The sequence below is a fragment of the Culex quinquefasciatus genome, chromosome 2 (assembly GCF_015732765.1).
Source record: "Culex quinquefasciatus strain JHB chromosome 2, VPISU_Cqui_1.0_pri_paternal, whole genome shotgun sequence".
NCBI classification, from domain to species: domain Eukaryota; kingdom Metazoa; phylum Arthropoda; class Insecta; order Diptera; family Culicidae; genus Culex; species Culex quinquefasciatus.
In genome coordinates, this window is record NC_051862.1 from 198,826,237 (window position 1) to 198,851,761 (window position 25,525).

The window sequence follows — 25,525 nt, forward strand, 5'->3', positions numbered from 1 at the left end:
TTGCAACGGGAATCAAGTTAACACCCTAGTTTCAACTCAAGGGCGGTATGACCACACATGCGGAACCCTCAACCCGTTGACCCGAACACCGTAGTTCGTAAACCCTTCAGTTCGGGACCTGCCAGGCCAGTAATATAATGTAATCGCAATAATGGCTTTTCCCGTAATGGTCTGACGCCTTTGTTGCAAACATACTTTACACAGAACTTGGAGCGGGGTTTGGGGTGGAACTCTCAAGATCTAACCATTGCGAACATTCAGTGCCGCTATTGAGGTGAGGTCTGCAAATGCACCCACCCGCAGAACAAAGAACCTTGATGGTTTCCCACCCCCTCACCCTCCCCAAACAGCTGTGACCGCACCGACCGGAGGAAAAGTGCATAAATTGTTCTCGACAATCGTTTTCTTCTTGCCCGGTACGGTTGGTTGGCTTTTCTCCTCCCCACACACGTGTACGACGAGGAACGTGTGTATTCCCGGTGTCGACATCAATGGCAGAGAGTTGGGCTCCGGCTCTGGAGCGGAAATTAACAGTCGCTGACTGTCTGGTTGTGTGTGTGTGTGTGTCAAAGTTTTAATGAGTAGGTTGGGCGGGAAATTGGGGGACGGTTTCCGGGGAAACCGGAAAATTTCTGGCTTGTTGAACTTGAACCATTAAAATGAAGCCGCCTTTTGAAGTGTTTATGTATTAATTGTTGTTTTTTTTCTCTCTTTTATTTACAGGTTACGTAAGAGAAACAAAGAAAGGTACGTATTCGAGGATTTGAGGTGAAGTAATTGACGTATTTTTTTGTAGATTTCGGAGATAATTGAGTTGGACTCTTTACTTAAATCTGAAAATAGATTATAACACCGTATAAAAAATATCTGAAAAAGTGGCATTACAATGAAAAAGTTTTAAATTTACACATTTTTAGATTAACAATTACCTAATATACACGGACAGAAATCCTGTAAGCAAATCCGGTAACTCTGTGTTGTTCAATTTGACAACATGGAAATGTTTCCAAAATTGTCATAATTTTTACCGATTTCGCTGCAAATGCTTTCAAAATCGATAACATTGTTGTTTAAAATCGAAAAAAATGTTGACGATTTTGGAAACATTTCCATGTTGTCGTATTTAACAACGCAGAGTTACCGGATTTCCTTACAGGATTTCTATCCGTGTAACCATGATTTTTTTTACAATGTACATATTTATCATGTTGATATACTAAAAAATATTTAAAATTTAAGTTTCAAAAAATAAAATTGTTTGGTAACTTTCTTTTTATGCCAGCGTTTTTCAAGCATCTATCAGAATGTATTTAAAAAAATGATATTTTAAAAAAACTGTTTAAGCAATTTGCCCGAAAAAAATCAGAATGTTTAATCAAATTACATGATTTTTTGGAAATTTGAATTAAATCTCATGATGATAATTTCGTCTCGGATTCCGGAAATAAATTTCATTTAAATTTTTCAACTGAATAAAACTGAGTTTGGGTCGTTTGGGATCAAAAAATGCATTTTGCACGATTGATTACGTCCACAAAAATCCAAAAACGGTAGGCAAATATTCGAAAATCTGTATCTTGAAAGGGATTTTATGACTTCAACTAATTTATGATACGGACAATTTTCAAAAAAAAAGTTGCTCTGTAAATCAAATATACCTATTTTTATTTAGTTTTTTTTTTTAATAATTAGTTTTCAAAATTTGTAAATACTGAAGGAAACATTTTATTTTGCGATTTTTTTTGGTGCATGCTTTGGAATTAAACAAAAAATCCAAATATTTTGAAACGAGTTCAACAATGCTAAAAATGCTCCCTAAAGTTAAATTTGGAAAAAAAAATTGTAAAAAAAATAAGTTTAGCAGAGGTACGGTCAAAACATTTTGAGTTTTTTTTTGTTCTCTAAAATTGATTTTCTGGAAATTGTAAAAAAAAATCCATAGAGTTTTGAAAAGCACTTATGGCACCTTTTTCAATTATTTTAAAGCAAAATTTATAATCTAAAGTGCTCTGTATTTAATTCAATTTAGAGAATATCTGCACCAAGTGTCTCAAAATGTATATTATTTCGTGGAGCATTTGCATTTGAGGAGAAATTTTCGGTAAAAATAAAAGAATTTTGCATTTTCAATAGCCGAGCCTTTTTGAAATATTATGCTTTATTTTGAGCTTTTAAAATATCCACTTTTCAAAAGTTCAGAATCAAATTTCATATTTCAAAAGGGCTAAAAACAAAATATTTTATAATAATTGTTATTTCAAAAAGATTTCATTTTTCAACATTGCAAATCCGGCCAATACTTGCCGAGCAATTTTCAGTAGAAAAATGACGACTAATTGGAAAATACTTTGAAAATTTAATTTTCTCAGTTTTTTGGCAACCAAAGTCGGACAACTTTCAAAACTTAAAAAAATAAAATTTTATTGAATTTTCTTAGCTCTTGGAAAAGAAAATAAAAAATAATTATTCTACCTAACTGTTTTTATTCCAATATTTTTATGTATTTTAGATGATGGAATAAAACACAATGCAATTTTATTTCAACCTTGTTTTTCAAAATTTTAAGGATTTTCTTCATTTTTTTTTAAATTTAAAAAAAGTTTAAATTTAAGTTTTTACTGAAAAAGACCACAGATCGGAAAAAGGACTAATTTTATGGAAAAAATATTTTTTCTGAATTCACTGATATTTTACAAATTTGTGACAGTAGCTTAACTATTAGTATGTGAACAAATCTCTGAGATTTCGGTCATTCGATTTTTTGTATTCCATACAAATTTGGCACCTGTCCAAACAAAAATGATATATGAAACTGTATCTTTTCTAGGAATTTTTTGATCGATTTGGTGTCTTCGGCAAAGTTGTAAGTATGGATAAAGTCCACACTGAAACACGGTAGAAAATAATTTGGTGATTTCTAATTTCACTTTTTGTCACTTAAACTTAATTTTCAAAAAACATTATTTTTATTTTTTAAATTTTCTGATATGTTTTAGGGGACATCAAATGCCAACTTTTCAGAAATTTTTAGAATTTGCAAAAAAAAAAACATTTGAAAAGGGCCAAACATTCAATATTACGCCTTTTTGAATGGCAATATATCAGCAACTAAGGGTCGTATCAACAATGTTCAAAAAAGCAAAATATAGAGAATTTTCTCAGTAAAATAAAATTTTGAAAATGAATAACTGTGACTATTTTTGAAAAAAATACCTAAAAATGACTTTAACTTGAAAACGGTGCACTTTATCAAAATTTCACTAAGGTACTTGTTGGTTGCAAATTCGATTTTACTTAAAAAATGATGTTGAAAATTTTTTGCGACAAATATTTTGATTTTTCAAAAAGTCAGTATTGGTTCAAATATTTATAACTCGGTCAAAGATTTTTTGGACATTCTGTGTTGGCATTTTTTGTCTCCTAAATCATATTACAAAATTAAAAATTCAAAATGTTTTTTTGCAAATAGAGTTTTTGTGAATCAGAGAATTTAAAAATCATCAAATTTGTTTTTACCGTGTATCATTTTTTTTTCAATGTAGTCCTTATCCATACTTCCAACTTTGTCAAAGACACCAATTCGATCAAAAAAATCCTACAGATTTATAAATTTTCATATATCGTTTTTTGCATGGGCAGCTGCCAAAATTGTATGGAAAACTATATGGACGAATTAATGCTGCAAAATGGCTTCATTGGGCATACAGAAGGCACTAAAAAAGTTTCAGCCGAAATAAAAAATACAAAAATTAAAATTAAGAATAAAAAGACCGTTCTCGTAGAGAATTGTTCATGTATAAGCCATTTTGTGATAAGTTTTGCTTGAATTGTTTGGATAGGTACGCTTGAATCTGAAATTTTAATTGAAATTTTGAATTAAACAAAAAATATGTCCCCCTAATTATTTAAGCAATATGGAATAGTTTTTTTTTTTATTTGATTTAAGATATCAAATTAAACATCAACATTTTAAAACATCACACCTGTTTTGTATAGGTCCTTCACTAATAGATTTCATAGAAATACCAACAGTACACTCTTCTTTCCGCAAAAAAATACAAAAATACACAATCAGAAACACAAGTACTTCACCACCATTTCCACCTCGACCAGCGAGTGAAAGAACATTGCAACAATCCATTCATCAAGGAATGGAAGCGAAAACTGCAAACTCGATAGACGCCGCTGTGTTGTTACCATTGCACTAAAAGCTTTCGCTGCTAAAACACACACTCGTACATCCCTACAAAAAATATCACCCACACACACACTCAAAGCTTCTGAAATAGTGCGAGCTTTTACGCCGCCCACATATTGTAGGGTTTGATGTCAACACAGCGCAGCCTGTCCGGAATGTCGATTTGTGCGCTAGGACTATAATTTGTATTTCGGTTGATGGCAGGCCCAAATAGTGGTTTTCCGCCTTGGCTAGTGTCCCGATCCGCACGGCTAACCAATCTTCCGAAAAAGCTCACCACGCCGCGGAAGTGTCCAGCGCGCGTCCATCGAAACGGCCACCGTTTTTTTTTTGGGGGGAAAAGTGCCGAGGGCAAACAAGAGTCCCAATTGAAAGCGAGTCCATTAGGCGAGGGGGCTGGTCGAGCAACATTTCTACGGATCTAGGATTCGTTCCTCCTAGCGTTGTGATAGGATTTGCACTCTGAAATACAACCAGTGAGCAATAAAAAAAGAAGGAGTCCTCTCTTCAAATCCTCACAAAGTTCCGGAATCCGGGGTGAACTCACAAGCGCACTCGGACCCAAAGTGGGGGATGCTTTTTTCTTCTTCTTCTTTTGCGTTGTTTGAGGGAAAAAATATCGTGTGAAACAGGGTGCGACCGTATGGTGGGGTGGCTTTGTATTCCATTTTTTTAGCCAATTATTTGGTACGTTTGTTTAATTTATTAGCTGGCCGAAATGCGTTCAGTTTTAAAGCAAAAATTGTATTAAAGTGATTTTTCAGTATTTTTCAGTTAGTAAAGAATCGTGTTTCGTTAAACTGGTTTGGTTTGTTGTTCAGTCCAACTCTTTCAAGCAACATTTATATGTTTTAAAAGATAAATTGCTATCTGCAGAACGTCTTGAAATGTTAACATGTATTGTGTTTTTTTCTGTCAATTTCTCAATTTTGAATATCAAGAACAAAAAACAAGTTGTTGTAGCTTTTCATAATAAAAATAAAATAGTTTTTGTCCTTTTTACCAAAGTTTTAATTATCCGACGATCTTCAAAAACTGGAAATAATCAAGGAATTAAAAAAAAAACTTTTCTTATTCGTGAGATCAAACTACATTTAATTTCACAGATTAATATTCATAATATTTCACTGTTATTTTGGAAACCATCCATGATTACATATTTCTAGATCACTTAAGAGCATTTTGGGGTTACACTTGAGCTCAAATACTCAAAATAACACAAATCCGATTCAATTATTTCAAAATTGGAATCTTTGAAGATTTTTTTTTGCGAGGCCTTCGTATAATCATATGTCTAGTTTGTGTCTTTCAAAATATTATTTTGGAATTATTCGTCAAAAGTTACATCCAATTTTAGGTAAAAAATGATCTGAAAAAGTGTTGGTCAATTTTATTCACCTAAGTAGTTATCAAGATTTTCGCAAATTACTACGCCATTGATGAAATTTTATCAATACATTCCCTATGTCAAAAGAAGCAATTATGCATCATTAGTTTTTTCGTGCAAGTCTCCATACAATTTTGACCAGCCATACAAAATGGGCATGGAAATGTATGAAATTCTGTATCTTGAAAAAAAAAAATTGTTCAGTTTGGTGTCTACTGATAAGTTTTTAGGTTATGATTTGGACTTTCAAAAAAAATATAAGGAAAAAATCTTGTTTTTTATTTAACCTTTTTTTACATTCTATTTATTTAGCTTTTTATTTCTTTTTATTTATTTAACTTTTTATTACTTTTTGTTTGTTTACTTTTTTTTGCTAGAAGATATGATAAATACCAAAAATGTGGTAAAACATTTTCAGAAAAAAGTGCACTGATCTGTTGTTAGAATTACTCTATAAAGCCATCCCTAAAATATGTTTGAAGACAATTAGTTTCTGAGATAAAGCCTCACAAAGAATTCGAATTGATGAAAATGAGTCTTCTCCTAAGTGCCACCTGATAAGCCTGTAATTTTCAACTGACGATATCTCGAGAACTATTATTTCGATTTTCAACGCACTTATTTTATTAGTTTTGTGAAAATTTCTGATTTTTTTCCAAAAAATTCCAAATTCTAAAATTTGATTTAAAATATGATATGATGAAAATTATCTATTTGTAGACATTTTCAAAAGTTATGCTTGCTTATAAAATATTGAAATTTAAAGTTTTTGAGATATCGCGAGTTGAAAAGTGAGGACTAATGAAGTAAAAATGAGATAAACTCATTTCTAACAAATTTCAAATTTTAAGAGGCTGTGAGTTAGCAAGCAATCTAATCACAGCAATTCCCCACGAAAACAGCATGATTCGAAAAAAAAGTTCTCCGATCGGGTTCAAAATTTTTCTGGGGGATCCTTGGCCGAAATAATTAGACCCGTATTTTTTTGTTTGGCCATTAGGGTGACCTACGCCGTGTTAGGGTGGTCCGAAAAATGGCAATTTTCGACGATTTTCGCAAAAACCACTTTTTTCAAAAATCATATCTCCGCGCCATTTCATCCGATTTTAGCTGTCCTAGACGCAAAAGAAAGGTGATTAGTTTGGCTATTTGGGAAAAATAGTAAGAAGTTTCGAAAATCTAGCTTAACATTTGAAAAGGTCATATGAAAACTTAAAATGCTGTTTTGAAGGTCTCGGGACCAAAGAGCCTATGTCTGAAAATATTTTTATCGGATTCCTCGGAAAATTTCACATAACATATCAAAAAATGGTGAAGTTATGTTTTCGATACTCTGAGATACGATTTTTTGAAAATAAAAACTGGGTTTTTCGACGCGCCACGCGCAAAAATGGGAAAATGACGAAAACGGGGAAAAATCGACTTTTTTCACTAAAACTGCGATAACTTGTAAATTTCAGCGATGACCTATATATGTTATGGTACCAAATTTTTTGTAATTAAAAGACGCAACTTTTGGTACCATAACATGTATAGGTCATCGCTGAAATTTACAAGTTATCGCAGTTTTAGTGAAAAAAGTCGATTTTTCCCCGTTTTCGTCATTTTCCCATTTTTGCGCGTGGCGCGTCGAAAAACCCAGTTTTTATTTTCAAAAAATCGTATCTCAGAGTATCGAAAACATAACTTCACCATTTTTTGATATGTTATGTGAAATTTTCCGAGGAATCCGATAAAAATATTTTCAGACATAGGCTCTTTGGTCCCGAGACCTTCAAAACAGCATTTTAAGTTTTCATATGACCTTTTCAAATGTTAAGCTAGATTTTCGAAACTTCTTACTATTTTTCCCAAATAGCCAAACTAATCACCTTTCTTTTGCGTCTAGGACAGCTAAAATCGGATGAAATGGCGCGGAGATATGATTTTTTGAAAAAAGTGGTTTTTGCGAAAATCGACGAAAATTGCAATTTTTCGAACCACCCTAACACGGCGTAGGTCACCCTAATGGCCAAACAAAAAAATATGGGTCTAATTATTTCGGCCAAGGATCCCCCAGAAAAATTTTGAACCCGATCGGAGAACTTTTTTTTTCGAAGCATGCTGTTTTCGTGGGGAATTGCTGATCAACAATGTAAAAAAAATAAAATTGTATGAAATCTTCTCAGTTTTTTGAAAATATTATTTGCAGTGTTGCTCATCCGTGAAAATATTATAAATTGAAAAAACTGAACATTTTTTAAACAAAAATTGTATTGCTTGAAAATAGTGCTTTTCATTAACAAAATATGTTATTATTAATTGAAAATTCGACTTTAAATTTTAAAAATAGATTTTTGAAATCTTTTTGACAATTTGTTAGTATTCTTTTCAGAAATACATTTTTTTTCGAAAATTATATCTTCGGAAATTGCACCTTGCATCCTTAATTCTGGCGCAAAAGATGTTTTTTTTTTCCTCTTTGAACCATACAAAAATATAATGTCTATAAAGCGTATTTTGTGCAATCTACTTTTAAGTGATTGAAAAATCTTGTGTCAACAAACAATTTTAACATTTTTTTTTTAAAGATTTTTATAAAATAAGTTATTTATAAAAATGTGTTTTTGCATATATTGGGATGTTAGATAAATTGCCAGAAATCAAGTCAAATTCCATCATATTATACATACAAAGTTGGATAAGTAACAAAACATCATCCAGAAGAGTGTAAAAGATGGAAAATCTGGCAACCCTGTCTCAAGTTATGACCACTTAAGTAATATAAATTTACTTCTTTTTGAAGAGAGATTTCTATATGAAAACTATGTCCAGTTCTATCATCCTACTTATCATTAAATAGGCAATCAAAAGAGTCTAAAAGATTGAAGACCTGGCAACCCTGCCTCAAGTTGTGACCACTTAAGCGATATTAATATACTTTTTTGAAGCTGGATCTCACTTATCCGTTCGATAACTATGTCTTGTTCCTTCATCTAACTCATCGTTGGATAGGTAATCGAAAAACCCACAAACATGTCTAGAAGTTCGAAGATCTGGCATCTCTGTCTCATAAGAGCACCACTTAAGATACTTGTGGATGCCGGTTATTTTTTCTTTCAATACCAAATGGGAAAAACTTAGATGTTTTCATTAAAAACAGATATTTTGTGCGCTTGGCTTCCAAAAAGTTAATTATTAAGTTTAAAACTATTTCTATTTTTCCTAAGCAAAAATAGAAATTAGAAAAAGCACTAACCACATAGGTGGGTACGGCTGTTTTTTTAATTGTTAAGACTCTCAAACATTTTCATTAAATCAAAATCCCACTACCGAACGGTTACCCTGGAAAGCTCCTCTTAAAAAGTTCCAACACTCTCAGCCGCGCACGTGGAACAGGGCAAATAAAATACATCGTGAAGCCCCCTTTCTTGTTTACGGTGCTGCCTGCTTATTTTTTTTCTGTACGACTCAACTTGTGTGCTGCACATTCCTCCTGAACCACTCCAGGATTGCTTGTTGTTGTGTACAGTCATCCCACATATTCGGAACACCCACAAATTCGGAACACTTTTGTGATAATTTGTCAATAACATGCCAAATGCAGCTTTTCTCTCGACCCTACTATTTTTATGACCTTTATTTGGACATTTTCTTGCTATTTCACTAGTAAAAGTAGTACTTTTTGAACAAAAAACTTCATTTCAAGACTATTTTATCCAGAGCAGCAAAACACTCCCTCCAAATTGCCTGTTCCATGATTGTGGGATGTTATTGTGCCTCCCACAATTGTGGAACACCTGTATTTAACTGATATTTTCTCAAAAAAAGTTATCAGACCATTCATAAAACATTACTAAGCATGAGTTTTATTGGTTTCGGAGTCCGAAGTCATTGTTTTGTAAAAAATATGTACTCCTGGAGAGAATAATAATTTTGTTTACATCGTAAGAAAAAAGTGTTCCGAATTTGTGGATTTCAAGGGTCAATATTTTTCTTTGAAAACTTGATATAAAACGTAAAAATTTACAGCCGGTCTATACATCAATCGAAAGATCGCAAGAAAAGCTTTCACATGAAGGTAAAAGCGAATCATTATGTTCAATTATCGATTTTCTATGATTTTTTGAACGTTGGCCGATCTGTAAACTGTTCCGAATATGAGGGATGAGTGTACCAAGACTCCACACTGCTCAAGAGCTGCCGCTGCCGCTGCGCGATATCCAAAGGCTTCCATGCTGATGCTTGGGCTGTGGATCCTCGTAACGAAAGTGTATTAAAGAGTCTAGAAAATGAAATAAGTTATGGTCCGGGTAGCATGTGTTCGTTGTGGGCGCCACTATTTTTCTGTGTTCACGGCGGTAGCAATTTTTGTTCGAGGAACTTTATTTTGCTCCGAGAATATACAACGAAAACGGTGAAGACTTTTTGTGTACAAAACTCGTAAAAATCTATGGGAGTTTTTTGTTGGTGTTGTTTCAACAGGGAATGTTTTCGTTTTCTACGCAATTTGCTTGCAACTTTCGATACATTCTCTTTGGTTTGGTTTGGTCACTCAATTAAATTGAAATATGCATAGCTTTACTCAATTGAGCCCTCAATAATTCTAATAATCACAAATCTTTCTTTCCAATTGACGTTTCTACATGAATTACAACAATTCTATCAGATATTTGCTTTCCAATATCCAATCACAGTAATTCTCTATAAATCCTGCAAGGCAATGCAACCCACTACAAAGTATATTCCTACACATGAATAACTCAAAACTCCCCCCATTCCTTGGATTTGTAACCGCACAGTCTGCAATTTACGACTGAATGAAGCCTATCCACCCCGCTCGAATCAAATGCAATCATTTTATATTCAATTATTTTGCAAACAAACGTCGAGTCAGCTAGCGGGTCCACAATTTCTAATTCAAAAGTCGTCTCGTTCTGTGTGTGCATGTGCATTTCTGATGGCATACAAAACACAACATAAACCGCACTTGCTTGCTTTTGCTTGCCAGCGAGCAAGACAAAACAAGAAACTATGGTGCCACCCGAAACCACCCACTGGACGCAAATCAGGGATAAATTTTTACTTGTCCTCTCCTCTCCCCCGCACACGTGTGTTCGCCCCTCCCCTAAGGGTGAGGGGGAGTTCCAAATGAAAATGCATGAATGCATTTGTGTGCGCATATAAAGTGGAAAACTGCATCCCCGAAGCTGTAGAAATATTCTGTGTGCAAAACGAGTGTAACAGGGTTGTGAAGTATTTCTGAGATTTTTGTAAACAATGACTAAATTGGTAGTGTATTTTTTTGTTGAAATCAACTGCAAATAAAAAAAAATCTATAAATATTTTATATTTTCCTTCTGAACAACTTTTCAATTCAAAATAAGAACTTTGAGACACATTTCTGAAAATTATTATAAAAAGGAAAAATGAGAAAAAAAAACTAAATTCTACACGGAAAACAATAATTCTGAATGTTACATGATTTGTGATGTAAAATATTTATTAATTTAAATGTGAGCAAATATCCACCGAACCCAGAAATGGATTTTACTTAATTTTTTTATTTGGCTCAAACTTTGAGGGGACCTTCCCTATGACCAAAGAAGTAATTTTGTGTCATTGGTTCACCCATAAAAGTCTCCATACAATTTTGGCAGCTGGTCATACAAAAATCGTACGTAAATATTCGAAAATCTGTAACTTTTCAAGTAATTCGGCAAAGTTGTAGGTATTGATAAGGACTATTCAGAAAAAATAGCTACACGAAAAAAAAGATTTTTTAATTGACTTCTTTTACAAAAATGAATTCAAAATCGGTATTTTTTATGATCTCGGGAAAACCCCTGCGTCTGTAAAGCCATTTAAAAGTATGGACCAACATTTTGCCGATTCGTTATGATTTTTTTTAAATACTGATTTTAGTAAAAAAAAAATTACCTCATTTTTTATGTAAAATCAATAGTACATTACAATTTTTAAATTAAGTGCATGGTTTTCCAAATAAAACCATTCAAAAATAAATGTTGTCCGATAAATTCCGGTTTTTTGAATTTTTAATATAGTGTCCATGATCGTCCAATCCTGAAAAGATTTTTGGATCGTAGTAGCCCACGCGCGTGGCAGGATGCGAAAAATTGCCGCTGTCATTTTGTGTGTGAATTTTTGTGCAATTTATAGATTTTGAGAAGGAAAAATCTAAATTTCTGTGATAGCAAGTGGCCGTGGTTGTAACGGAAGCGCACCAGTAGTTCTTGCGGAACATAGTGTTCAGGATCCGGTCTTCAGAAGTGGATACTGCATAAGTGTTTCTGTCAAAAGTGGCATAGTTTGGTAGCGCGTGGCACGCGGCAATAAGGAAAAAATGAGATTTGAGTGTTTAAAGCAGTGAAAAGTACATTTTTATCAAATTAGTCTAAAAATCGAGATAATGTTATGTTAAGAAGCGGCCAACAGTAGTCTTGGAAGAGCTTGACTTCTAGTTGGCCTGTTACCCGGAGAGGAAAGACGGCATCGGTTGATCAGATGCAACGGCTTCTGCAAGCTAGAATGGAGACTGGATCTGGGTGAGAGCGTTCTTATCATTAGTTTTTTTTTATCTCCATCAATCATTGTTTTGAGTTGTGGAGTTTAATAGAATGTTTTCCCGTCTTAAGATGGCGGCTTGACGATGGTGTTAGGCAACAAACTTTGGGGAGGTGAGTCTGCAAGAGAGACTCCTGCAGCCAAAATTTTATTGTTACAGAAAAAAACTGGTGCCTACTGCGATAGATTGGGTGACTTGCCATGCTCAAAAGTTTATCTTTTTTTAATTTATTTTAACCTTATCTAAGTAAGGTGAGGCGTATTTCACTAAACAAGAATCTTTTCGGTGATTTTCAATGATTCTTTATTATATTTTATTTCATTTTAGTATTTCAGAAAGTATTCATTTTTATGTTTATGGTTGCAGTTCTCAGTTTAAATTTATATATTATGATTATGTTAAATATTTGTGGATTTACCCTGACATGTTTATCTTATTAATGTCGCAGACACTATTTGTTATGTGACATGAGCTTGACCTATTCACAACATTTATTGTACATTCGTACACATTAGTTTAAGGCATTTTTTTTTAACTATCACTCCTGTTTGTATAATTCATTTAAAATTTCACTCAACAGTTTTCGGATCCATCTGGTGTCTTCATTTAATGATTATTCTAAAGATCTCTGTTTGGTTGCATGTATAATTTATAACGTTGAATTTCAGGCCCACGATTGGAACCATCTGGAAGACTCCAAAATTTATGTTTCGCTTTTTATCTTTCAATTTTGGCATCAATAATATTTTTAATGCAATTTTAAATTTAAATGAATTGCAGTTTTTGTTTTGTTTTTATTGTCATTTGTAACGAATTTTGTCCACTTAATCAGTCGTTCTTATATTCTCGCAAAAAAAATATTGCTAATGCCAAAATCGATACAATACAACATTATATTGAAACTAGGCCTTGACAGCTGTTTCGAAGCTTTTGTTTTCTGGATTCCACAATTCCATCTGAAAGAGTTCAGCCGCTGCATATTATTCCCTTTGCACTGATATTTTGGTTTTGTTAATAAAATGTATTATTTTCAAAAACAAATAAATTTTATTTGCGTTTACTAGTATTACTTCATGTTTTACAAAATAAATCGTAATTGTAAAAGATTTTTTTCTTTCCTGGAGTTTTGTTTATTTGTAATGCCAAGATAAATTCTGGAAACAATATGTAAACTCAAAATGTGCAATGGGAAGGATTCGATCGTTTTTTCGCGGTTTAATGGCATAGAAATAAATGTAATTATTATTAATTTGTATAACATTATTTTTTTTAAATTTTTAGCATTTTCCAAAATAATAGGATGAGAGCTTCGAAACAACTTGTTGAGTTTTTATATTACTGTGATATTTCATTGTTTTATTCTTATAACTATACATTGATATATCTTTTAATTCATAACATTGATTATTCATTTTTATCATATATAATTATATTTCAAACGCCTAACCCCCCCAAAAAAAATACTAACCCCTCTCAAAAAATATCCCAGGGCCTTCATATATTTTATGGACTGGATGAGGGAGTCGTGGATCGCCTGGCCCAAGTCACATGAATGTCATTATCTATTTAATCATATCATAACAAATGGTTGGATAGAGAATGATAATCTTTTAAGGTCCTTAAGATATAAGTCGGTTACTAACCGAACCGTCTCAGTTGAAACATACTGTGGTCATGGCCAAGTCCTGCCAAGACGGGGGTACTAATACATACATACATACATACATACATACATGATCGTCCAATCCTGAAAATATTTTGTTTGTTAAAAGTTCGAAAAACCGGAATTTTTCGGACAAAATTTTACTTTGAATGGCTATATTTTGAAAACGGTGCACATGATCAAAAGTTTGTAAAGTACTTTTCGATTGCAAATTTGATTTTACATTACAAAAACATAGGTCAAAAATTTTAAGTTCAAAATTTAATTTATTCACTAAAACCACTATTTAAAAAAATTAACTCGTCGGCAAAATTTTGGACCATACTCCTGAATGACTCTTAAGATGCCCCTGAAAATGTGTGTTTTTACCACTTCTCTGGTGTAATGTAACTTTTTCTGTCTAAATTGAGGTAAAATTACATCATAAAAGAGATGATATTCAACCATCCAAAATTTAATCTTCCAAATTTAAACATTTTTTACTGTGTAGCCAATCTTTCAAAAATAAATAAAGTGCATAAAAAATAAAAATAAAAGTTATGCAATTTGTAGATCTGTACTCTAAAATAAAGAAAAATTTCCTGAACGCACTACTCGAAACTCGAAAATTGTTTTAAAAAATGTTTAAAATAAGTGCTTGGAAATCCTTTTTTTTTTTGTTTTTCGAAGAATATAAACTGTTGGGGCCAAATCTCCCAACTAGATCTTCGGGTGGACTGTATTAGGGATTTTCTCCGGGTGATCAAAAACACTTTGCGGAATTCACTTTTCCTAACAAAAACTTTATTCCTGATCACTATTTACAAAGAACACGTCTTTACTTGAACGCGTCGCGAACTGGAGTGAAAAATCTCCACTTCTCTCTCTCTCTCTCCTTCTTCTGCTCGTTTTGCGCGCCAATTCCCACCTTCTCGATCGTTCCTTGCGTCGTCGCAGGCGGCGACGAGGGGTGTCGCGTTGGTGAGTCGATCGCAGCAACCAGTGTTGCCGATCGAGCTGGTTTTTTCACTTGACATTAGAAATTTGCGGAGGATGGAAGTTATCCGACATTCTCCCCCGCGGCTGCATTCTCCGAAGCTACTCCGAAGTACCGAAGCGCTCCAGAAGCCGGTCGTTGTCCACGGTCGGCAAGGGTGCCAGTTTGGATACCGACCGCTTGAAGACTGCTCCAGAACCGGTCTTCACGTCCACGACACGCACCAGCGCGTCCATTCCGGGGTAAGTCTCGACGATGATGCCGACCTTCCAGGTCTGCGACGGGAGGTTGTCTTCGACGAGAAGGACCAGCATTCCGGGCTGCAGGTTGTGCGATTTCTTGGTCCACTTCGCACGGTTCTGCAGACTTGTCAAGTATTCTCTGGACCAGCGGCCCCAGAAGCACTCACGAAGCTTGTCCAGGTACTCCCAGCGGTTCAGACGGTTGTCCGCGACACCGCTGCGGGAGGGCTTGGCGACAGGACGCAGCGGCCTGCCGAGTTGAAGATGCGCCGGAGTTATCGGAAGAGGATCTCCGGGGCTGTCCGACAAGCTGAAGAGCGGCCGAGAGTTCAAGACCGCTTCAACGTGCGTCAAGATGGTAGCAAATTCTTCGAAGGTAAGCACCGCGTTCTGCAGCGTTCGTTTCAGGTGTGTCTTGACGCTCTTCACGCCCGCCTCCCACAATCCGCCGAAGTTGGGAGCCCTGGGCGGGATGAAGCTCCACTCGATGGCCTTGGCCACGAGCAAATCCTGGATTCCGCGCTTCAGAAGGTCCTGCTTGAAGAGCTCGTGCATTTCGCGCAAAGATCGTGACGCCCCGACGTAATTCGTCGCGTTGTCGGAAAAGATCTTGCGCACCATGCCTCGTCGGTTGACGAAGCGATCCAGGGCGGCCAAGAAGGCCTCGGTTGTCAAGTCTGACACCAATTCCAGATGGATGTTCTTGGTGACCAGACATACGAACACGGCGATGTAGGCTTTGGTAAGTTTGGGTCTGTACTTGCCTTGTTTCACCGTCACAGGTCCAGCGTAGTCCACGCCGGTGTACTCGAAGGGGGCTGCAACGTTCACTCGTTCCGCCGGAAGCTGTCCCATGAACTGTTCAATCCTGCGTGGGTTGGCCTTGAAACACTGCAGGCACTTGCGGGTCACGTCGCGCACTACGTTGCGCGCCTTCAGCGGCCAGTACTGCTGTCGAACGATGGCCAGGAGTCCGGAGGGGCCGACATGCAGGTTCTCCACATGCAGCGCTCGGACCAGCAACGTAGTCACGTGATGACGGGGCAGGATCACGGGATGCTTGGCCTCGTACGGGAGGCTCGAATGTTCCAGACGTCCACCGACTCTCAGCAGACCGTCCTCGTCGACGATTGGTGCCAGGCTCGCGAGCTGGCTGGATGTTTGTTCGGTCTTCGCTAGATAAAACTCATCTGGTAAGGCTGCCATTTGAATCGACCAGATGATGGACTTTAACGCCGCTCTCGTTTCAGGAACTGTCACGTAGGCGCACGTTGTCCTTGGTTGTCCAGACTTCTTGTTCCTGCAGTTCTGGACGAATCTGCGCACGTAGCAGATCACGCGCTGGAGTTTCCGAAACTCGCCGAACCGTTTGAACACCGGCATCTCCTCGACGACGGTGACTTTGTAGACGATGGCTACCAGCCCTGGCAGCTCGTCGTCCTCGAGTTCGGGGGGTTCTTCAGGAACGTAGGCAGCGCTCGTCAGTGGTAGAAGCCCCTTCCACCACTTCGGACACCGACTCAAGAGTGTGGGTCTCATCCCTCGAGAGACGATGTCTGCCGGATTGTCGGCCGACCTCACGTAATTCCATCGGAACTTACCTGTGAGGTTGAGGATCTGGATGACGCGGTTGCGCACGAAGGTTTCCAGGAGATTCGGATCCTTCTTCAGCCATGCGAGCACAATCTGGCTGTCCGAGTACAGCTCGATAGCGGACAGCTCCAGATCCAGCGTTTCGATGACCTTCACGACGAGCCGCGCAAGCAACAGCGCTGCACACAGCTCCAGGTTCGGCACGGACAGCTTCTTCAGCGGAGCCACTCGGGATTTCGCGCACAACAGGTTGGCCTCGGCCGACCCATTCCCGCGGACGCACCGCAGGTAGACGTTGGCCCCGTAGGCAACGGTCGACGCGTCAGCGAACCCGTGCAGCTCTTGCAGAACCGTGTTGGGCACCACGACGCATCGCGGCACACGAATATCGTTCAGCGCTGTTAGAGACTCTCGAATCTCGAACCACTCACACAAAAGCTCTTCGTTTAGTTCGGTAGCCCAGTCCATCTTGCTGGCCCACAACTTCTGCATGAACACTTTGGCCAGCACGATGACTGGGGCTACGAAGCCCAGTGGGTCAAACACTTTAAGGATGTCCGAAAACACTTTCGTCTTCGAGACTGGTTTGTCGTCGCACTCTTCCAAACAGTTCACAAAACGAAACTCATCCTCGCGTGGGTCCCACAGTACACCCAGAGCCTTGATGGCTTCGTTCGCACTGTACTCTTCGATCGGTTTCGGCTTCTCCCGATCTTCTTCTGGTACACACTTCAACACTTGCTCTGAGTTAGAGCACCACTTTTTCACTGGGAATCCTCCCTCTTCAAGAATCTTCTTCACTTCCAGCACAAGTTTCACTGCTTCCTTCTCGTTGCTGGCGCCGGACAGCATGTCGTCAACATACATGTCCTCGATCACGATCTTGGCGGCTGCTGGGAACCGGCCTTTCGCCGACTCCGCCTGCTCCACCAGACACCGCGTCGCGAGGAACGGGGCGCTCGCCGTTCCGTAGGTCACGGTGTTCAACTCAAGCACTCGCAAGCGCTCGTTCGGGTCCTTCCTCCAGAAGATTCGCTGGTACGGCGTATCGCTCGGATGCACCCGCACCTGCCGATACATCTTCACCACGTCGGCGGTGAATGCGACCGGATGACGACGGAATCGAAGAACGATGGAGAACAGGTCGTTCTGGACGGTCGGTCCCACCTTTAACACATCGTTCAGGGAGTACTTGCCGGCCTTGGCGCTGGCGTCGAAAACCACTCGCAGCTTCGTGGATGAACTGGACGGTTTGAGCACAGCGTGGTGCGGCAGGTAGTACTTACGCACTTCTGGTGGATCTTGTTGCTCATGAATCTCCTTGCAGTGACCCAGCGCCTCGTACTCTTCGACGAACGCCGTGTACTGTTCTCGGAGTTCCGGGTTCCGCGACAGACGGCGCTCCAGCAGGTTGAATCTCCTCAACGCCTGGACTCGGTTGTCGCCCAGCTCAAGAACCGTGTCCTTGAACGGCAACTGGACGACGAAGCGGCCACTTTCGTCACGGCCGTGGGTGCCGCGAAAGTGCTCTTCCACTTCTTGCTCTTCGTTGGTTTGCAGTTGCTTGTCTGCAAGTTCTTCGACCAGCCAGAACTTCTCGATGGCGTTGTTCAGCTGATCCTTCAGCGTGATGTTCGAGTGGACGACTTGGCAACTCAGCTGCTGGAACGGGTCGTACACGCCGGTCACGATCCAGCCCAGATCGGTTTCACGCAGAGTCACGGTGCCGTTCGCCAGTTTCACTCGATCGGTTCGCAGCAAGTCCCACACGTAGTTCGACGCCATGACCAGGTCGATCTCGTGCGGCTCGCTGAACTTCGGGTCTGCCAGGAACACGTCGCTCGGGATGTGCCAAGCAGCTGTCTCGATTCTTGCCGACGGGATCCGTCCCGTGGGCTTGTCCGAAATCAGGCACGAGATGTTGTCTTGGAACTGACAGTACCTCGACGAGAAGGTAAGGTTGACTCCTTCTTTGCTTGCGTCTTCACTGCGTTTGCTCCAATGACCGTCACGTTACACTGTTCGAAGGTTAGGCCGAGGGTCCGTGCCATCGCCTCCGACAAAATGTGCGCCTGGGAACCGGAATCCAACAACGTGCGGCACGGATGGTACCTGCCGGCCTTGTCCGCAACGTTGATGATCGCTGTCTGCAGCAGAACCTGCTGGGGTGACTTCAGCGCTCCGCTGCTGAAGCACGACGTTGCCTGCTGCTCGTTCTCGTCGCTCACTTCCGGCGCACCCGTGCCACTGGGACCAGCCTTCACGCTGGCGGATGACACTGCCGACGGCGCCTTCGCTGATACCGGAGCCGCTTCTGGCTTCGGCTTGTTTTGCTGCTGGTTCTTCTCCTGGTGCAACAAGCTGTGGTGCTTCTCGCCGCACTTGCAGGATCGGTCCGACGGACACTGTCCCACCCGGTGACCCTTGCGCAAGCAGTTGTAGCACAGCCTCGCGTCACGCACCTTCGACCATCTCTCCGCAACACTCATGCCGCGGAACGAGCCACACTTGTAGTTCGCGTGAGACCCGTCACACAGATCGCACTCCGCCTCGTTGGATGTCGCGGCTGCCGAGGTGATCTTCGCCGATGGCTTCGAGGACTGCACCGCCTTGGGAACTGCCGACCGGGCAGCAGACGACGCAGGGGCAGCTAACTCGCACCGTTCCAAGATGGCGCACCGCTGCTTCAGGAACTCGATCGTCTGCGCATACTTCGGGAGTTCACCCTTCTTGACGGTAGCTTCCCACTGCTCGCGTGTCTCACGATCCAAGCAAGACGACAGAATGTTGACGACGAACAACTCCGATACACCCAGCAGCTCCTGCTTGTGGTACCGTAAGTTTTCAACGTGTCTCGAACACTCCTCGTACAGCTCACGCAGCTCCTTTGACGACTTCTTCGACATCCTTTTAGCTGCAAGATCCCGTTGATGTGGATGTCGATGATCAGGCGTTGGTTCTCGTACCGATCCTCGAGAATCTCCCACGCGTGCGCATAGTTGTTGTCCTGAAGCGTCTTCGTGTCGATCATGCCCGTCGCCGCTCCCACCAGGGACTTGTCCAAGTAGTGCAGCTTGATGGCGTCCGAGTCTGGCGAGTTCTTCATCAGCTCCAGGAACATCGACTTGAACTTCGGCCAGTTCTCGTACTGGCCGTCAAACGTTGGAATCGGTGCTCGCAACGGCGTCTGCTGGACAATCACCTGCTGACCAGCCTGTCCGGCAGGGACGACCGCTTGGACACGATTCGGTGGTGCTGTGAGCTCAACGATCTTCTCAAGCACCTCGTCGTAGAGCTGCTCGAAGTCCAAGAACCGTGCTGTGTTCTCGTCCTTCTGGTCTTCCGACAGCTTTGCGTCCATAATATCGTTGTTAAGACTGTTGTACTCACCGTAGTACTTCTCAGCGTTCGCCTTGCAGACTACGATCCGCGATGCTGGGATTCCAGGCTGGCCGAGGACAGTCCTGACCCGCGTCAGCTTGCCCTTCACATGTCCGCGCCTGTTCAGCAACGCCTGCACTTCCTCGTCCGCCATTTTCCGCTTGCTCTCCGCGTGCCGTTGCTTCGAGTCAGCGGAAGTTGAACCACCACGGGCTTACGGTCTTCCGGTTCCGGTTTCTTCTGAACACTTCCTTCCTGCCCAGATTCCTCGCCTTCTTCCGGTTCTACTTTCGGCTCGGTGTTCAACCCCAGGAAACTACGCCACATCCGCCGGGATGCAGCTCACTTTTCACTTTTTCTCTTCGGATTCCAAGATGGCGGCGCACGCTCTCTTCTTGCCGAACACTCTCTTGCTGGCGTTTCCAAGATGGCGGCCCACGCTCTCTTCACCGAACACTTTTTCACTTTGCTCGGGTGGTCTTCTCGAACCACCTTCCACGCACTTTTCTGCTCGAGTAGCAACGCTACCGTCCACGCAATGTTCTGCTTCGGTGGCCAATCGCGACCACTGTCCACACTTCGCACTACCGGCGGCCAATCCGACCTCTTCCGGTGCACAGTCTCGCGCGTTGCTGGAACCTCCACACAACCGCGTCACTTTCACGCTGTTCGGGCCACGTGAAACGCCCTCCGGGATTAGCGACTTCCGGACGCTTCACTCCTCGCGACACTCCGGAATTCTCCGATTCCGACGAACTTACCGATAGGCACTGTCTATCCGGCTCGTAAGGGCCAAATGTTGGGGCCAAATCTCCCAACTAGATCTTCGGGTGGACTGTATTAGGGATTTTCTCCGGGTGATCAAAAACACTTTGCGGAATTCACTTTTCCTAACAAAAACTTTATTCCTGATCACTATTTACAAAGAACACGTCTTTACTTGAACGCGTCGCGAACTGGAGTGAAAAATCTCCACTTCTCTCTCTCTCTCTCCTTCTTCTGCTCGTTTTGCGCGCCAATTCCCACCTTCTCGATCGTTCCTTGCGTCGTCGCAGGCGGCGACGAGGGGTGTCGCGTTGGTGAGTCGATCGCAGCAACCAGTGTTGCCGATCGAGCTGGTTTTTTCACTTGACATTAGAAATTTGCGGAGGATGGAAGTTATCCGACATAAACTTTATAAAAACAGACTCAGCTTTACATTTTAAAAGTAATTAAAAATGACTTCTGATTTTTTTTTGTCGTGATCTGTAAGAATTTACAGGTTTATTAACAGTAAAAAAAATCATGGTAATATTACATCTGGAAAGGGGTACAATTTTTTTTTTTGAGGTAAAAAAGGTGATAAAAAAGGTAATATTCAACCTTCCAAAATTACTCCATCCAAATTTACACAATTTTCAACTGTGTGATACATAGTAAAAAAATGTGTAAATTTTGAAGGTGTAATTTTGAAAGGTTGAGGATGTAATTTCACCTCAATTCAGCCTGAAAAAGTTACATTACACCAGCAATTGGTAAAATCTCACATTTTCAGAGGTGAAATTAGATATTTTTCTGACTTTTTTCTTTGTTGGTAGGAATAACAGAGGTAACACGTTTAAATTTCAAGATGTTTTAAAAGCATTGGGAAAGATAATTCTTGTTCTTTTTTATCCAGGTTTGAAAGCTTGACTTGTTTTATGTAAACTTGAAAAAAATTAAAAAAATAACATTGGTGAAAAGTTAATTTTAAAACTCATTTAAAAATAATTAATCACTCGTATAACGGTTGAATAAAAGTTTTTATGACAAATATTTGCTTTCTAGTTAGAAAAATAGCAAAAAAAAACTTTATTACCTAATTCTCTTGAAAATAGAGTAAATAAATTGCAAAATCAACCTAAAAAAAAACATACACATTCTCCAAATGATTTTTTTTAAGAGCGCTCGGTACACTCGGTAAACCTCGTTGGATAAATGTACGACTCGTGCTGAAAAAATCTTGTTTTCGCAAGTTGTTAAATTGATATATTGATAGCACTTTTTTAGGTTTTTTTTTATATTTAAAAAAATCTTTATTTTACATCAATTTGAGATTTTTTACCGCCAAGTATGTTTATTTTAAATAAAATTAAATCTAAATTAAATGAACAGAGTTATATTTGTAATAAATTACGATTTTTCAGTTCGATTTATTTCTGAGAGACAAATATCAGAAATCCATCACCACTGCCCCACTTTTTTTGCCCCCAAAACTAAACTTTTTCTCCGTTCCGTTCAACTAGTTTCTAAACTGTTGGGGCTGGACCATCCGTCGCCCCGGCATAGGATCGGGAATTTGTGTCCGCCCTTCTGGCGATGGCTGCTGCATAAAATGTGTAACAGATGCTGAAATTATTCCGATGCACATTCTTTTTCCCAGCAGCTCCCAAAGTGGTGAGTGACGCTGCCTTCGTTTTTGGCCATCGCGTAATTGCTGACATATTTTTCAGCGAAATGTGTGACGACTTTTTTTTTTCGCTGAAAAAATGCCACGCATTTTTTTATGGTTTTTTGTGGTGAATAAAATCTAGCAGTCTTCCATCAGCTTCGGCGCTTTTTTTCCGAAATGGGTCCCCTCGCAATAGGGCGGAAAAGCGAAGTTTATGACCGTCGTCGACATCGTGTTTGAAAACATTTCAAAGTTTCTGATGGGCTCTCTTTCTCAGAAGTGGAAAAGTGGCGGCGTGTAACATTGAGAGGCAAGTTTAACGAGAGCTTTTTTTAGTACTTCTCGTCGTTGCATTGAGCGCTCGGTACACCAGCTGTCGATAGATTTAATGCATCCGCCCAGCAACGGCTACTGGGCCGTGGCCACGCCATGAAGTTTTACGACCACCACCACCCCAGGCCTCAGGAGATTGGTGTTACGGGCAGGAAAGTAAAATCGTTTACACTTAATGTATTGTTCTCGTAAACGATGTTATGAGCTTCGCCCGCCCGACTCCCACTTTATCACGATCGGATGACCAGACAGACAGCGTGTTTTTTTTCTGCCCTGCTGGAATTGTGCGTGGGAATCATTTTCGACCGAAATGACCAAAATCTTCCCAGAAGGGAGCTTGTTTGCAGAAAACCCCAACCCCTTAACACCCCTGAAATCTACAAAGTAAAAAATCATCTTTTCACTTTTCCCTCCATCCCAAAAACCATCAAGACTTAATGAAAAAGCTAAAATTATTTATATGCTTTTGGGTTTTTCCTCCCCTGACCTCCCCGTAATGATGCAAATCCCAGTAGTTATTCCCTCTATTTTTGAGGGAAAACCCACCCGAGTTGGGGATATTTTAACTCACCCCGTTTCTTCCGGTTTTCTCGTATTCAAGCCAACCGCAACCAGACCGGACTGTTTCCTCTCTGGATGAGGGCTTAAATTTTATGTTTTAGGGGAGAGCGACTAGCTTGGAAAATACTTCCAAAACAGGTTTTCTTTATCCATGACAGCTTCCTTACTTCTTTTTGGATTTTTCAACCAAAAATATTACTATCAGGGTTGCCAGATTGTCAATCTTTATCTCTCAAATAACTGTCCTACGGTTCACAAAAAGTTTGTGTTTTGAATAGTACAGTACAGACTCGATTATCCGAAAGCCTTGGAAAAATTTCATCTCGGATAATCGATTCACGAAAAAAAAATTCGTGGTCTTATTTTCGATTATTGATCATAAGTATGACCTCTAAACTACTTCTAGAAGATTTAGAATTTTTGAATCCAAAATGGCGGTGATGAAATATAAAAAAAAATACATTCTGTAATTTAATAGGCAATCGACCACTTAAATCGGACTAAAATTGAGTCGCAGAACTCGATTTTGATGTTAAAAGTAAGAAAATAAAAAATAAATAATACTTTTGTTCATGATTCGATATCCGAAGTCCCATACAAATCTTCTGATAATTGAAACTTCAAATAATTGAGGCTAGACTGTATTGTCAGATCTTTAAACTTGTTAAAATAACGGAAAGTTTTTGAAATATATTTCCAACGATGTACTGAAAAGGGATTCCGAAAACCTTTTTTTTTAATATTGATTATCATTTTTTCAAAATTTCTGTCAAGTATTTGTCTCTCAATATTTAAATATTTAGAGTATCCTTAGACATAGCGCTCCAACAAGTACCTTGTGACTAATCAAAAATTTTCTTGAAATCATGTAAAAAAACAGTGGAAGTCAAGTCAATTGGCCCACAAACATTTATTGCTATTTCTCTTAATATTTCAATCTTACCGCAGTGTGGTCATATAATAAAATTTTATTACTCATCGAAAAATTGTCTCTCATGGTCTTCTTTTCTGAAATTCCGAATTATCAATTAAATCCACAACATTGCACATTTTAAACTGAAAATTTCACTTAATTACTCAAAACATAAGACAGTGTTGCCAGAGCTTCAGACTTTTTTGAGGTTCTTTAAAAAACATTTTCCTAGAGGAAATTTTCATCAACTTCATGACAATCTTACATGTTACATAAGTTAAACAGTGTTGCCAGATCTTCAAAATTTTAGTCGCATTGAAATAAAATATCAAATACCGTTCAAGCGATAAATATCAGGTCACTTTTGGAAAACATTCGTTCTCCGGATTTCGCATTTTTTTTCGAGATTTTTAATGTTATATTTTTTATTGAAATGAAACTTTCTCTATGCAAACCCTATGTTAAAAGAAGCCATTTTGCATCATTAGTTTTTCGGTTCCTTCGACAAAGTTGTAGGTTGTATGATTAGACTTTTCAGAAAAAATAGCACACTCATAAAAAATGAGGTACGGGGAATTTCGCTAGAATTTCTAATCCCTTTTAACAAATCAATACATTTCGAAAATAAAAATAAAACGTACGCCAAACTCAGTTTTTTTCATATTTTTTAGGGCAATGAATTTTTTTTTTATTCTTTACCCTACTTCCTATAATCTTTTTGTATGGAGCGTGTAGAATGGCTAACCTTAACTAAATTGTCCACGTGATTTATGGATAGCCTGAGATAAGGATGAAAAAATAAGATTTCAAAGAAAAAATAAGGTGACCTACACTTGAATATGTTCAAAATGAGTGTTTTGGACTTTTTCAAAAAGTTACTTTTGCTTCTAAAATAACAAAATTATTTAAATTTTCGATTGCAAATTTGATTTTGAAATTGCTTTTAAAATATTGTTGATATTTGATTTTTCTTCTAAAAATCACATTTTTCTCATAAATGTGTGTCTCCGGAACTAGATTTTGCACCATCCTAAACTCTACGCAAAATATGCCTTTTTAGTCCCCTAAAACATGAAAACGAGAGAATTACTCTGTTTTGAATTAAATTTGAACAAAGTTGCAAAGTAGCTCTCAGCACTCTCAACAACATACAGGGTTACCAGATATTCGAAAATTTCGTCGAAAAGCTCTTAAATATCTAAATGTTCATTAACATTGTAGTTCCTAGAGTCATTCATTGTTTAAATTTTACCTAAGTACTGATAAAATTAGACAGTGTTGCCAGATTTGCAAGTTTTTTTTG

The 25,525-nt window shown here is 39.1% G+C and overlaps 1 protein-coding gene across 6 annotated transcripts in view; it reads left to right on the forward strand.

Moving 5' to 3' along the window:
- The window catches only part of LOC6050782 (disintegrin and metalloproteinase domain-containing protein 10), a 199,274-nt gene that overhangs the window by 95,824 nt on the left and 77,925 nt on the right, over nucleotides 1-25,525 (forward strand). For all 6 annotated transcript variants that reach the window (XM_038251319.1, XM_038251320.1, XM_038251321.1 and 3 more), the window contains one exon: nucleotides 724-747. In XM_038251319.1, coding sequence (XP_038107247.1) covers nucleotides 724-747 — 24 coding nt within the window. The remainder of the gene's footprint in view (nucleotides 1-723; nucleotides 748-25,525) is intronic.